The sequence below is a fragment of the Pyrus communis genome, chromosome 4 (genome assembly GCF_041283825.1).
Source record: "Pyrus communis isolate YQ-2024b chromosome 4, ASM4128382v1, whole genome shotgun sequence".
NCBI lineage: Eukaryota > Viridiplantae > Streptophyta > Magnoliopsida > Rosales > Rosaceae > Pyrus > Pyrus communis.
Genome location: NC_142568.1, coordinates 20,906,332 through 20,920,000, shown reverse-complemented (window position 1 = coordinate 20,920,000; position 13,669 = coordinate 20,906,332). Strand labels below are relative to the sequence as shown.

The 13,669-nt window shown below is 34.9% G+C and overlaps 1 protein-coding gene and 1 pseudogene across 2 annotated transcripts in view; one reads left to right on the top strand and one right to left on the bottom strand.

The window, feature by feature from the left end:
* The window catches only part of LOC137722140 (uncharacterized), an 11,016-nt pseudogene extending 9,532 nt beyond the window's left edge, over window positions 1-1,484 (top strand). The window contains exon 7 of the transcript XR_015961187.1: window positions 378-1,484. The product of XR_015961187.1 is annotated as an uncharacterized LOC137722140 (transcript). The remainder of the gene's footprint in view (window positions 1-377) is intronic.
* A 403-nt stretch (window positions 1,485-1,887) lies between these two features.
* Window positions 1,888-4,588, bottom strand: LOC137723507 (shikimate O-hydroxycinnamoyltransferase). Its single transcript, XM_088692950.1, is given in 2 exon segments — window positions 1,888-3,002; window positions 4,394-4,588. A coding segment is annotated over 1 exon segment (795 nt). The 5' UTR covers window positions 2,901-3,002; window positions 4,394-4,588; the 3' UTR covers window positions 1,888-2,105.
* Window positions 4,589-13,669: the final 9,081 nt, after the last annotated feature.

Here is a 13,669-nt window from a genome sequence, read left to right as displayed (position 1 = left end):
TGCTTACAATTGCAAAGTTAGGTAAGGTTGTGTGGAAGACAACATAATTAGGTGCAATTAATGTGTTTTGTGTGGTAGCAAATAAACTTAGTTTAATTAAGTGTGTGGTGTAGCTTTCATTTGGTTTGCTATAAATACCCAAGTCCCCAAGCATTGTATATCATCCAAGGAAAAACAAAGCCTAGAGCTAAATGAGAAAAGCTTTGCTAATTAGTTTGTTTTGTGAGCTTTCTTTAAGAGTGTGCTCTATTTTCTTCTTCTTGGGATCATTAGAGTTATCTTGGATACTCTTCTTATTCAACAAAAACTTATGCGACAGTTATAGCGGATAGGTTTATCATTCCATCTTGCTTTCTTTGTTTTGTCCACTCAAGCAGATACCAGTGAGCTTCCAGTGTAGGAGAAGTAACGAGGCAGATCTTCATGGACATTATGTTAGAGGACGTGGTTTTCATTTTAGTTCTGCAGACAATCAACTTTCCGTGGCATTTCAAGCTAGCCATGATACAGCCACTGCAGAAAGGTGCCGTAATGCATCCTCTAGTACACAACAAGCTTCTATTCACAAAGAAACAAGTGAACTTGAAACTGTTGCTGGCCGTTTTGAGGCGTTAGCTACTGCCGAATTTGAGTCTTCTTCTAGAGAAAATCCCCGGATTGAACTACAAGAAGCATCATCCTTCCCTCCACTTCCAGTGGCTCAAAGAGACAGGCAACAGAAATTAAGAAATGGTTCAGCAGGATCGGGTGGTAGTTCAATGGCTTCTTGCATTTGTCGCCTTAACAAAGTAACTGTCCTTAATACTTCTCCAGTTTGGCCTGCAACAAATCGTCAAACTAAATCATCTGCCAGTAGTTGTCACCAGAAAAAGCCCTCTTCAGGCTCTGGGCACATATCATCATCTAGTTCTCCTGTATTTTCCCCGAGCGGTCCCCCTAAGCAAGCTGCAGCCACTGGGTTTGTTTCATCTAATTTTGCCAGTCCAAAGAATTCGACTGGAACCAGTAAGGTCGCCCAATCTGCTTCAGGTCCAAAAATTATCAATACCGGTTCTTTGGACTCCGATTTTCCTTCTGTTTCTGCTAATCAAACAAATAAAGAACCTGGTACTGCAAGTATTCAGAGAGTGCCAAAGGTTGGAGATGTTCATGCTGTCAACAATTCTCTTGTGGAAAAAATCCGCGATGCTTTGGAATGTGATGACAACAAATTCTCCGCATTTAAAGAAATATCTTCAGACTACCGCAAGGATATAATCAATACAGAGGAATATCTTGCTTATGTCTACCAGTTCGGCCTATCACATTTGCTTCTCGAGCTAGCTAGACTCTGTCCTGATGCTGAGAAACAAAGAGAACTTGTCGAGACTTACAATTTGAGCATAATGATATTCGATTCAGCTCAGCTCGTTTACAGCCTAAGAGGTGGTGTCGTTGGTGGCAATAATGACAGTAGTGTTGGGAACTGGTTCAGAAGATCTTGATTTTTGATCCAACATCATGCATGTGAAAAACAAAAGAGAAGGTTGCAAATATTTGTTATTTTCAAATTTTCAAGTTTAAATTCTATATAAATATTTGTCATTTTTAAATTTTCAAAACAACCACTCTCATAATATGACAACAACAATTGTGAAGGGCGGACCTGCTCTCATATCATAACAAGCACTCATGATAAACAAAAAGCACATCTTACATGTGTAAGAGCGCGAGTAGAAAGTCTAGTAACCAATTACCGAGTATGATGATGATATCACCAAATTATTTATAACTAATTTCCTTTGTTCAATCGAAAAACTTAAATCAAAGATTCAAAACTTCATCCAACAGCAACTTTAAGGTGCAAACGAAATATAATGAGAATACTATATATGGACAAGATCGAAGTCAACTGCAACAAACCTTACAATAAATACAGCAAAATACATAAACATAACACTGATCATGATAGCAGTCATAACAAACAAAACATTCAACAACCAATACAAAGATATAACATGGCCAACAAAAAATATTACTGCAACACACATAAAAACCACACAACAAATCTTCAGATCCAGCATCTTCAAAATCGCAAGTCCCCTGCTAAATTATCATTTTCTTGTTTATATGTCATAGAACAACTTTGAAAATGATTTCATACGCGCGGATTGCAGACAAATGGCGACTGATAAACTCCCATCATTAGTTGCACTTCCTAATACGAAAGCCTTCCCCTCAAATGGAATTCCACAAGGTCCCACAAAAATAGGTCGACCCCATCCGAAATCAGCGTCGTAAGATGGCAACCTAACCCAACTAGTTATTCCAAGATTAGGGGACCAAAGAGAATCAGCCCCGACAACAAGGGCTGAAGGATCAGGCTGAAGCTCAAGGAAGTCAATTGCTGATCTAAAATAATTGTCGTTAATCTGCGATATAGCATTGTGAATACAACTTGAAGCATTCCATGTTGGTTTTGATTGGAGATCCCCCACCGTGGAAATACTGGTAGCTGTGACAATCACATTGCCAAAGAAACCAAGTGGGAGTGGGGGTTGCAGTCGGGAACGTCCCTCAACAACAACATGTAGGTTGGTCTTTTGATCAACGGGAAGTTCACGTGCCTTGGATGCACATTTCCAAACATGACCTGCTAATATCTCATATGTGCTATAGTTGATCGTGTTCCCATCTTCCTTAGACTTGGCTTTCAAGATATTGAGTTGGTCCCTCGTCAATCTGAACATTGAGACTGTTGTGCTCTCAACATCACCGTCTTTTGTGCTTCAGAGGGGTTTTTTTAGGGTTGCAAAAGGTTGGTACTCAACGTTAGGCTGAGGCGGGTCTTGGGCACGAAGTAATGTCCTGTCTATGTGTGGTGGAATATTTGTAAGGTCATCAAGATTGCCACGAGCCATTTCCGACCATGTATTTATAAAGTGGAAACCAGAAACTCCATCAGCTACACAATGTGGTATACCAACACCAACTGCCACTCCACCGCATTTGAAGTGTGTGACCTGAACATACAGAATAAAGCCATATTTAGGATCTATAGAGACCGAGTTCTTGTGAGTTCTTACATTTGACTGTTTTCTTTTTCTCTTCATTAATGGCTCTCTCGTCTCGTGTGGTTCTGCAATTCCAGGAAAGTGCGGTTGAATCATATTTAAGATGGAGAGAGACAGATGGGTGTAGTATATTATTTTTTTGGTTGATGGTTTGCTTAGATCCTTTCAAGATATTTAGAAGGAACTAAACTTGTCCTCGACATTTTCATTAAAAAGCGAGTGTGAAAATAAAACAGTGAGAATGGCATCCTTTGGGTAATGTTAGGAAAATTAAATTTGTACATTAAATTTTGTAAACTAAATGACATATATGAAAGTTGATGGTTAAATAATGACTGAAAGTGCTTTTGGTGAAATTGATTTTGGATTCTAAAAACACTTTAAGTGCTTTTTGGAAGAAACATCAAATATGTGCTTCTTGCATGAATCACTTAAAGTGTTTTTCTATGATGCACTTGGATTTTATAAGGTATTAGCTACATTTTCACCAAAAACATTTTCAGTTATTTTAAAAAGCACTTCAAAATGAGCTATTAGTTTACAATTTTAGTCTCCCTAGCATTATCTCATCTCTTTTCTTCGACGTATGCATGTTTCTCTAACATTCAAATATGATATTCTCTCTCGCTTCAATCAAATTAGAATTTGCCAGGATTTTAATGGATTTTAAAATCAGAGTGTAGTCAATTAAGATTTTAGAAGAGGATTTTAAAAGATTTTGAAATTATGGTGTAGTCAAATTAGGATTTAAGAGGTTTTTAAAAATACATCCAAATCTAGAGGTAGTCAAATGAGATTTTAAAAGATATTTTTACAATTATACTAAATCTATGGATATTCAGAAAATAAAAATTTAGTAGGATTTCAAGAAGTTGTGGATTTCATTGGATTTAAGAGCATGAAGTATATATACCCAACACCAAATACAATCCCACCTCAACCCCTAGGATTTCTTTCAACCTATTTCCATTCTCTCTCTTCGGCTTTCACTTCTTAGTTGTAAGCGCAAAACTACTTCTCTAGTCCATGTACTGGTGAACCAACGCTCACTCACACACCTTTGGCCATTTCCACTATTTTTCTTTATATTTTTATGCTTCAATTTGGTAAAAGGTCGGTTAAACTCATTGAATTTACCATGGAAGTGGTTTGTCAACAGAGTTGCAGATTCACTTGAGCGATAGAAATATACCATTTCAAATCAAACCCTGAAGATTGATTACCAATCCAATAAGCAAAGTAAGATCAAAATTCAAAATCCACCATTTATAACGTAAGAACATATCGACCCATTGGTTAAAAATCAAATAAAATCAAAAGAAGAAGAATCTGATTTGCACCCAAAATCCAAGTGCGAATTAAGTTGACAGGCCGGCTTGAAAAGCAAACAACTGCAGAATCATGTTTTAGGGCATGGAGTGAGAATTTTTTTTCTTCTTTTGTTATTAAATAAAAATAAATAAAACAATTAAAGATAAATGAAAAGAAAAGACTATGCAAATCCATCAAAATCCACAAATAAAATCTATACAAATCCATAAAAATTTATAATATAATTAATATAAATATGTCGAAATCCATATAGAATTGTAAGTACATTAAAATCTATGAAATTTGTCACTTAAAAAAAAATATATTAAAATCCTTTGAAATCCAAATTGACTACACCTCCTTAAACTCATGTGTGTTAGCGTGCGTGTAGCTGCTTGTGCTTATTTATTTATATTTTATTCTCATACAAGTGATATTGTACATTTGGTGAAACGAACCACACATCCGCTCTTAACCAATGTAGCTACACTGTAGCTTGGCCGATGTTTACGTCTTATATATGCCTATTTATGTATTCTACATGGTTTGTATTCATAGAATTTACAAGAGTTTGTGTGCGTAGAGAATTTTTGTTTTCCTTAAGGGTTGGTTTGGAATTGTAGTGCTTAAAAAAAGTAGCTTATTAAAAAAAATCAAGAACATTAGATGTGTTTGGGAAAACAATTAAAAACTTAAAAACTGATGTCAATGAAAATAGAAAAACATAGAAAAACCATTAATGCTATTCATACCATGTTCTTGTATCATATTTTCATACCACCTTAGGTGGTATTTGATGTGGACAACCACATCATTTGAATTAATCAGATTTTTAAATTTAGTTCATTATTTAATAAACTAATAATTAAGAAAAACTAGTTAATTAAATGATGTTTGTGGTATATGAGGAGTCTTTCTCCTTCATTTCCTTGAGTTTTGCAAATTTTTCAAATGATGTGGTTGTCCACATCAGATGTCACCTAATGTAGTATAGAAATGTGGTCTAAAAATATTGTATGAATAACATTATTCTAGAAAAGCAGAAGCATGGTCTACCATGCTTGTAAAAAGTGTTTTTTTTTTCTTCAACGCATAATAATCAATGCTCATTTAATTATTATTTTTAAATGGCAAGTATATCCCCATATATTTTACAAAATTACAATATTTGCCCCTACATTATTATTTTTGATAATTATTATATCATATTAAATACTATATCATTTTTAGTCATTTAACATATTCAAAGTAATTTATATAAAAGTTTACCAAACACTTAGACATTGTTTTTATTTTATTAAAAGTACTTTTTTAAAAAAAAAATGTTTATTAAATACTTAATAATCTTATTTTACAGCTGTTTCTTAAACGCCTCCAGACTTTCTTAAAAAACCAGAAAAACACACATAAGGTGGCTGCTACTCATGAATTAGGGATAGCAATCAGTAGCATTTCCACCTAATAAAAATAGGGGTGTGATATTCATACACCATTTTTTACTTCTCACACACCTTTTTAATTTTTGGCCGTCGAATCGGATGAATTGAATAAGATCAAAGGACATAAATTAATACAAAGTGTGTGAGAAATAAAAAAAAGTGCGTGGATAGCACGCTCCTAAAAGTAATGTGCATTTCGTTCACCAAATAAACATGTGATGTCCTTGAAAAAAAAGAATTTTGTGGCTTGTATCTAGTCGTTCACTGAGATCTTCCAAATAATACTATGTACCATAAAAAACTGTCAGATAAAATTGGTACAATTATTGGAGGTAGATTGTTTGCCTTCTTGTTTGGGTGTCATTTCTATCTCCTCTTATTTGTGAGGTTACGGTTAAACCACATTAACATTTTATATTCCTATTGCTTTTTATCTTATTATCTCTATAAAAAATTAATATAAAATGTTGACGTGGTTTAACCGTGACTGCGCAAAATAGGAGGAAATGAGAAGGGCACAGAAACAGGAGGGCAGACAATTTACCTCCACAATTATTAATTGAGAGACAGACCCTTGTATGAATTATCATTTCCATTAAAAAAAATAATGACTACGTACGTACAACGAAGTTCATTTGTCGTTTAACTCCTCAGTCCAGCTTCTATCACTTATGATAATAACTAGCTTTCATGCACGCGCTTGTATTTTTTGAATCACGGCATACTATACACAACTTATACGTTTTAAATATATTTATATGCATAAATTGATAATAGGAAAGTCAAATATTTGAAATAAATAAATAATTTTATATTATGCTAGAAGAAACTACTGATAAACCAATTAAAGTAGCTGAATTCACATAAAAAAATCGGTCTCTATAGAATTTACATTAAGAATAGAAAAAATAATATTTAATAAACAATTGATTGAATCACATTAGCGCCAGCCCATTGTGACGTTAAGTCCACCCCCCATTTCCCCTTAGTGTAGATAATATCATTTGTTAAAAAGAAAAACAATCATTTGACAATTAAGGTAATCACATTATTGCCAGCCTATTGTGAGGCTAAGCCCACCCCCTTCCTCTTAGTGTAGATAATATCGTTTGTTAAAAAAAAAAAAAACAATCATTTGACAATTAATTTAATCACATTATTATCCGTGTGCGAAAGATCTTTTTTATAATCGGCATTACACGACTCTTAAGATGTTTTGAACATTTTTAAAAATAGAGAAAATAATATTTAATAAACAACTGATTGAATCACATTATTGCTAGCCCATTGTAAGGCATTGTGAGGCTAAGCCCACCACCTCCCCCTTAGTGTAGATAATATCGTTTGTCAAAAAAAAAAAAAAAACCAATCATTTGACCACCAATTTAATCACATTATTATCCACGTGCGAATGAATTTTTTTATAATCGGCATTACACGCTTCTTAAGATGTTTTGAACATGTTTAAAAATAGAGAAATTGAATCACATTATTGTTAGCCTATTATGAGGTACTAATTTAAAAAAAAAACCACAAAAAAAATTTACTTATTAAAAAATACTGTTAAAATGATGAAAATGCCCCTGCCTGATTTGATGCATTATTTTGAGATGCCTTTGAAGTTTTTGTCTTGGGGGCATTTTTGTCCAAAAAGTTTTTGTTGAAGCTTGGTGACACCAAAATTACTATTTACCTTTTCCATTGTCTTTATATATAAACTAGCCTCCATGCACGCGCTCACGGGTGTGCATAAGGCATTTTTTGAATCACAGCGTGCTATGCATGATTTATATGTTTTAAATGTATTTATTAAAGTAGATGCAAATGAATAATAAAAACATTTAATAAAAGTCATATTTTAACTAATCAAAGCAGCTGAATCCATATTAATAAAAGCGATCTTTCAATTTTCAACTACATTTTATTGAATTTACATTAAGATTAGAAAAAATAATATTTAATAAACTAATTGCTAGTCCATTTGAAGACTAAGCCTACTCCCTCCCCTTAGTGTAGATAATATCGTTTGTTAAAAAAAAAGATTATTTGACAACTAATTGAATCACATTATTATGCGCGTGCGAGAGACTTTTTTATAACTGGCACTACACACCTCTTATGTATTTAAAATTTGAGAAATAATATTTAATAAACAACCATGTGCAAAAGGCATTTGTTGAATCACAACATGTCACATCCCGACCCGGGACGGATCACTTCCCGGGCCCGCTCCACCACCCTAGCACGATATTGTCCGTTTTAGGCTTATCATTCCCTCACGGTTTTGTTTTTGGGAACTCACAAGCAACTTCCCAGTGGGTCACCCATCATGGGATTGCTCTAACCCTTTTCTCGCTTAACTTCGGAGTTCCTACGGTTAGGCTCTGATACCAAATTCTCACATCCCGGCTCGGGGCGGATCACTTCCCGGACCCGTTCCACCACCGTAACACGATATTGTCCGCTTTAGGCTTACCATTCCCTCACGGTTTTGTTTTTGGGAACTCACAAGCAACTTCCCAGTGGGTCACCCATCATGGGATTGCTCTAACTCTTTTCTTGCTTAACTTCGGAGTTCCTACGGAACCCGAAGCCAGTGAGCTCCCAAAAGGCCTCATGCTAAATAGAGATGAGAATATACATTTAAGGATCACTCTCCTGGGCGATGTGGGATGTCACACAACACGCTACGTTTATCAATGCTTAAGTAATAAATTAATCATCAAATTCGATGTCCATTAGTTTTCAAATGTTTACAAATTTAGTTTCTGTAGTATTACCCTATATTATTTATGGATAATGTTTGGGAGATTAAAATTTTAAACTAAATTTTGCAAACCAAATAATGTGTCACCAATAGAAAATAAGCACGTTAATCAACACTTAAGTAATAATCTAATCATTAACAATCACATCGTTTGGTTTGCAAATTTGGTTTAAAAAATTTGGTCTCCCTATGATGTGATGAGTGTAAAGCCCACCGAAAGGGATTTGGATCCTATCTGGATCCTCTTTGTGAGGATCCTAGGGGTCCTAATATTGTATTCATGCAAAGTCCACCAGAAAGGATTTGAATCTCATACGGATTCTCTTTGTGATGATCGTATTCGTTCATCATACAACGTACGGCTATAAATTATTTTAATTTTTTTGTTTAAAATTAAATATAAATATTAACTGAAAAATGTTAGTTATATAATGTACGATGAACAAATAAAATGTGAGAATCAAGAATCCTCATCCCACGGAAAGAAGAAAGAAGAGCAGAGCAAAACGCCTATGTGAAGAAAGGAGAAAAATGTGGAGAAATGGTGATGGCGTGATGGACAAGGCCCGCAAATTATTTGGGGCCACAACTTTACGTCCCCGGTTAATAATTCAACCGAAAAGATGGTTGCAATAATTCAACAGAAAATGTAGTTTTTGTTTGCAGTCCTATTGGAATAGAAATGTGATTGTATAAATCCTAGTAGATATGAGAATGTATCTTATATTTCTATTAGGAGTAAATTACCTATTAAATATTGTAATTCTAAAGGGTAATGAATAGATTACCTATTAAATATTGTAATCCTAAAGGGTAATGAATTAACCTTCGCTACTACTATAAATAAAGGCACAATGAGGTGAAATAAAGAAAGGAGAAAAATGTGGAGAAATGGTGATGGCATGATGGACAAGGCCTGCAAATTATTTGGGGCCACAACTTTACGTCCCCGCTTAATAATTCAACCGAAAAGGTGGTTGCAATAATTCAACAGAAAATGTAGTTTTTGTTGCATTCCTATTGGAATAGGAATGTGATTGTATAAATCCTAGTAGATATGGGAATGTATCTTATATTCCTATTTAGAGTAGATTACCTATTAAATATTGTAATCCTAAAGGGTAAGGAATTAACCTCCCCTACTACTATAAATAAAGGTACAACGGGGTGAAATAAAGAAAGGAGAAAAATGTGGAGAAATGGTGATGGCATGATGGACAAGGCCTGCAAATTATTTGGGGCCACAACTTTACGTACCTGCTTAATAATTCAACCGAAAAGGTGGTTGCAATAATTCAACAGAAAATGTAGTTTTTGTTGCAGTCCTATTGGAATAGGAATGTGATTGTATAAATCGTAGTAGATATGAGAATGTATTTTATATTCCTATTAAGAGTAGATTACCTATTAAATATTGTAATCCTAAAGGGTAAGGAATTAACCTTCCCTACTACTATAAATAAAGGCACAATGAGATGAAATAAAGAAAGAAGAAAAAAGTGGAGAAATGGTGATGGCATGATGGACAAGGCTTGCAAATTATTTGGGGCCACAATAACACATCTCTCTCCTTCTCTCTCTATGCCGCACCTTCTCTCTCTCTCTCTCTCTCTCTCTCTCTTTCTAGCCTCCATAATTTTGCAGTAAATTATGCCTACAACACGTTATCAGCACGCTCTTGACGCTGCGCTAAAGAAAGTTTTAATAAGCTTATATTTATATATATTTTATATCAAATTCACTTGTCTTTTCTTAGTTAGTTCCTTATGTTTTTGAGTTATTTACTTTGTTTTTTGTGTTTTGTATGATTTGTCAAGTAAAGAAAAGAAAAATAACACAAGTGGAAGCAATTTTCTGCCTGTGCAGATCAACTAACTTTGGAAGCAATTTTCGGACAGATCAGAATGAATTAGAGAATGAGCCTTATATTCTTGGAAAGCTACGGATGTCTATTTTCTGGATCATTTCGCGGATTGTTAATATCATTTTTCTAGAAGAAGTTATGACCGTTTTAACACTGAAAGGTTCCTAAGAGGCTGAGTAGTTTGTAACTGACAAGAAAGCATTGAAAGCAATAAATCCAATAAAACTAGCAGCCAAAACTGATGCAATCAAGAACAAACCAGCTGACACCTATTCAAATATTAGAGGAAATAGAATTAAAGATGAGGATTAAGAAGGAGTTATTGGCATAAAGGCTACCCAAGGAGTTACAATTGTTTCACCATTTCCTCTCATTTATTGTCATCACTAAATGGCTATTAGTGGGTGAGTTAAGGAGAAGAAAATGATGCAGCAATAATTGGTTTAAAAGTAGTGTTAGGGAAGGAAGGAAAGAGGGGAGGCCTCAGTCGATTTCTTTCGATTCTATTTTCTCAAACTCATGTCTATCTTTTGTTTTAACTTAAGGATTGTGTAACTAAATTTTTAGTAGTTAGGGGCTGTTTGAAGCCCCGAATATGATTGCAAGTTTGTTATGACATTTCATTTGAATTACTTTTATGATTGAATGAAAATTAGTTCACTACTTGTCTCATTGATGAATTCTTTATGTGTTTTCTACGGATGCATACTTAGTAAGCATATCTAGGATTCTAATGTTATGAATATGTGTGTGCCTACCCTTGCCAAATGAGGACCTACATATGTTCTAGGGTAGTACTTGTTAATTGCGATTAACATGTGAACCAATTTCTAGGATAAGTAAGACAATGCCAGTACTTACGATGCCTTGTGATGACTCAAACTCTTTTCGTTCTTAATGATTTCTACTTGTTAAATCTATGAACACGTCATTCTAGATTGCATGCTAGGGACTAAGTTAAGTTGAAAACGTCATTCTCTTAACATACTACATAAGAAAGGGTAATAGGTTGAGTTCTAACATTGAGCAAACTTGAGCATCTTCATCCGGGAATAAAAGGAATTTGAATTAAACATAACATGTTTGTATGATTATTTGGTGGTGGATAACAATTCCCCTAACTCGTTTTTCTTAATTTGTGAACTATTTAAAATTTTGTTTTTGTCCTGTTTTTTTCGATTTAATTTAAATAGCAAATTAACTCCAAAAATCTCAAAAATTTGTATGAGTGTAGCTTTGTGTGTCTAGTATCTGCATATAAAATTTAGTAGACTTTAGATAAGTGTAAGTCAGTCTAACAATTATTTTTCGGTGGCTGGCCAGTAGGGACAGCAGCCCAGTTTTTGTGACATTTTAAGTAGTTAGATAAAACAATCTTCTGCGGGAAAGACTCTTATTTTCATATGCTACAATTGATAAATCTTATTGTTAATAAGGAAAATTAATAGGACATTTGTGTGCTACTTTGTGGTGTGCTTTTAATCATATCAAGTTTATTCTTCAATCAGGGAAGTATTATGTTTTAATCATTCTTTTTATGATTAATTTATTATTTTGAATTGATCTACATGCTATTGATTCAATTTAATTTTTCTGTGTTGAACGTGATACAACGCATTGAAGATGCAATTTCGGCTTACAGACAAGTATCTTCTACAAATTCAAAGGCTTTTATTTGTTTTCTGCCAATCAGGTACGCTTAAAATAAAGTAAAATATTTGAAACGACCTTGAAGCATGAAAACATTTCCCATGATGCATGAACCCCCCTATGTTTGTATTTTCATTCCGATATATATATATATATATATATATATATTGTGTATGTTTATACATTTGTCAATATATATATTTGTTTCATGCATTACACATATATGTTATGTGGAATTGTGAGTCAAAGAATCAAAATAAATTAGAAGCAATTAGGGTTTTTCTAACCCTAGAAATTTCTAAAAAGAAAAAACAAGGTTACGAGAATTTTTTGGCTAAGGCCACAGCCTGGGTTTTTGATTGTTGCTGGATCCACATACTTAGGTTCCACACAATTGGGCCAGCAACGTCAATCTATAGCTCGACCCATCTCACCAAAAGCTAGACTTGCTAAGCTTCTTGGCCCAAAAACTCGAAGCCAGCGTGTTGGGCTTCATCCATGTCGAGCCGCACTAAGCCAGCTGTAAACACGAAAATTCCTGACGAAGAACGAGACAAGAACACGTGTACAAAGTCATATTTTGTATTAATGATTTTGGGGTTACAATCTCTTTGTAATTTGGTCTTCTAATTCAATCTCCGTAAGATGTTGGTTTGTTAACGTGTTGTTGATCCAAAGGCTGTCGAGGCTTGATCTTGGATGAACAGTTGGAAGTTTCTTCAAGGGCCATTGAGGCTTGATCTTGAAGAACAGGGATGAACAAATCGTCGAGGGCTTTTGGGCTTGATCTTGAAGTTACTGATCCAAAGAGCCGTTGGGGCTTGATCTTAGGATGAACAGGTGAGAGCTTCTTCAAGGGCCGTCGGGGCTTGATCTTTGAATAATGGTTGTGCGGATTTCTTCAAGGGCCGTTGGGCTTGATCTTGAAGGTTGATGGATTAACGGATCTTCAAGGGCTTTTGAGCTTGATCTTGAAGAACGGTTGGATGTGTGGATTTGTTGATGTTGTTGATCCAAAGAGCCGTTGGGGCTTGATCTTGATGGTTGATGGATGAGCGGATCTTCAAGGACTTTTGGGCTTGATCTTGAAAAACGGTTGGATGTGTGGATTTGTTGATGTTGTTGATCCAAAGGGTCATTGGGGCTTAATCTTAGGATGAACGGATAATGAACGATGAACACTTTCTTCAAGAGCCATCGGGGCTTGATCTTGAAGAATGGTTGTACGGATTTCTTCAAGGGCTTTTGGGCTTGATCTTAAAGGTTGATGGATGAGCGGATCTTCAAGGGCTTTTGGGCTTGATCTTGAAGAATGGTTGGATGTGTGGATTTGTTGATGTTGTTAATCCAAAGGGCTGTTGGGGCTTGATCTTGGGATGAACGGATGATGAACGATAAACACTATCTTCAAGGGCCGTTGGGGCTTGATCTTGAGTTGGTGGAAGTTCTTCAAGGGCCGTCGAGGCTTGATCTTGAAGGAGAATTTGACGAAGAACGAAGAGAGATTTCTTGATCCTTCGGGATTTGCTTGAGAGCTTTAGAGTTTCAAAGCTTCAAGGTTTTGGTGTGATATCAATTCCCCTCA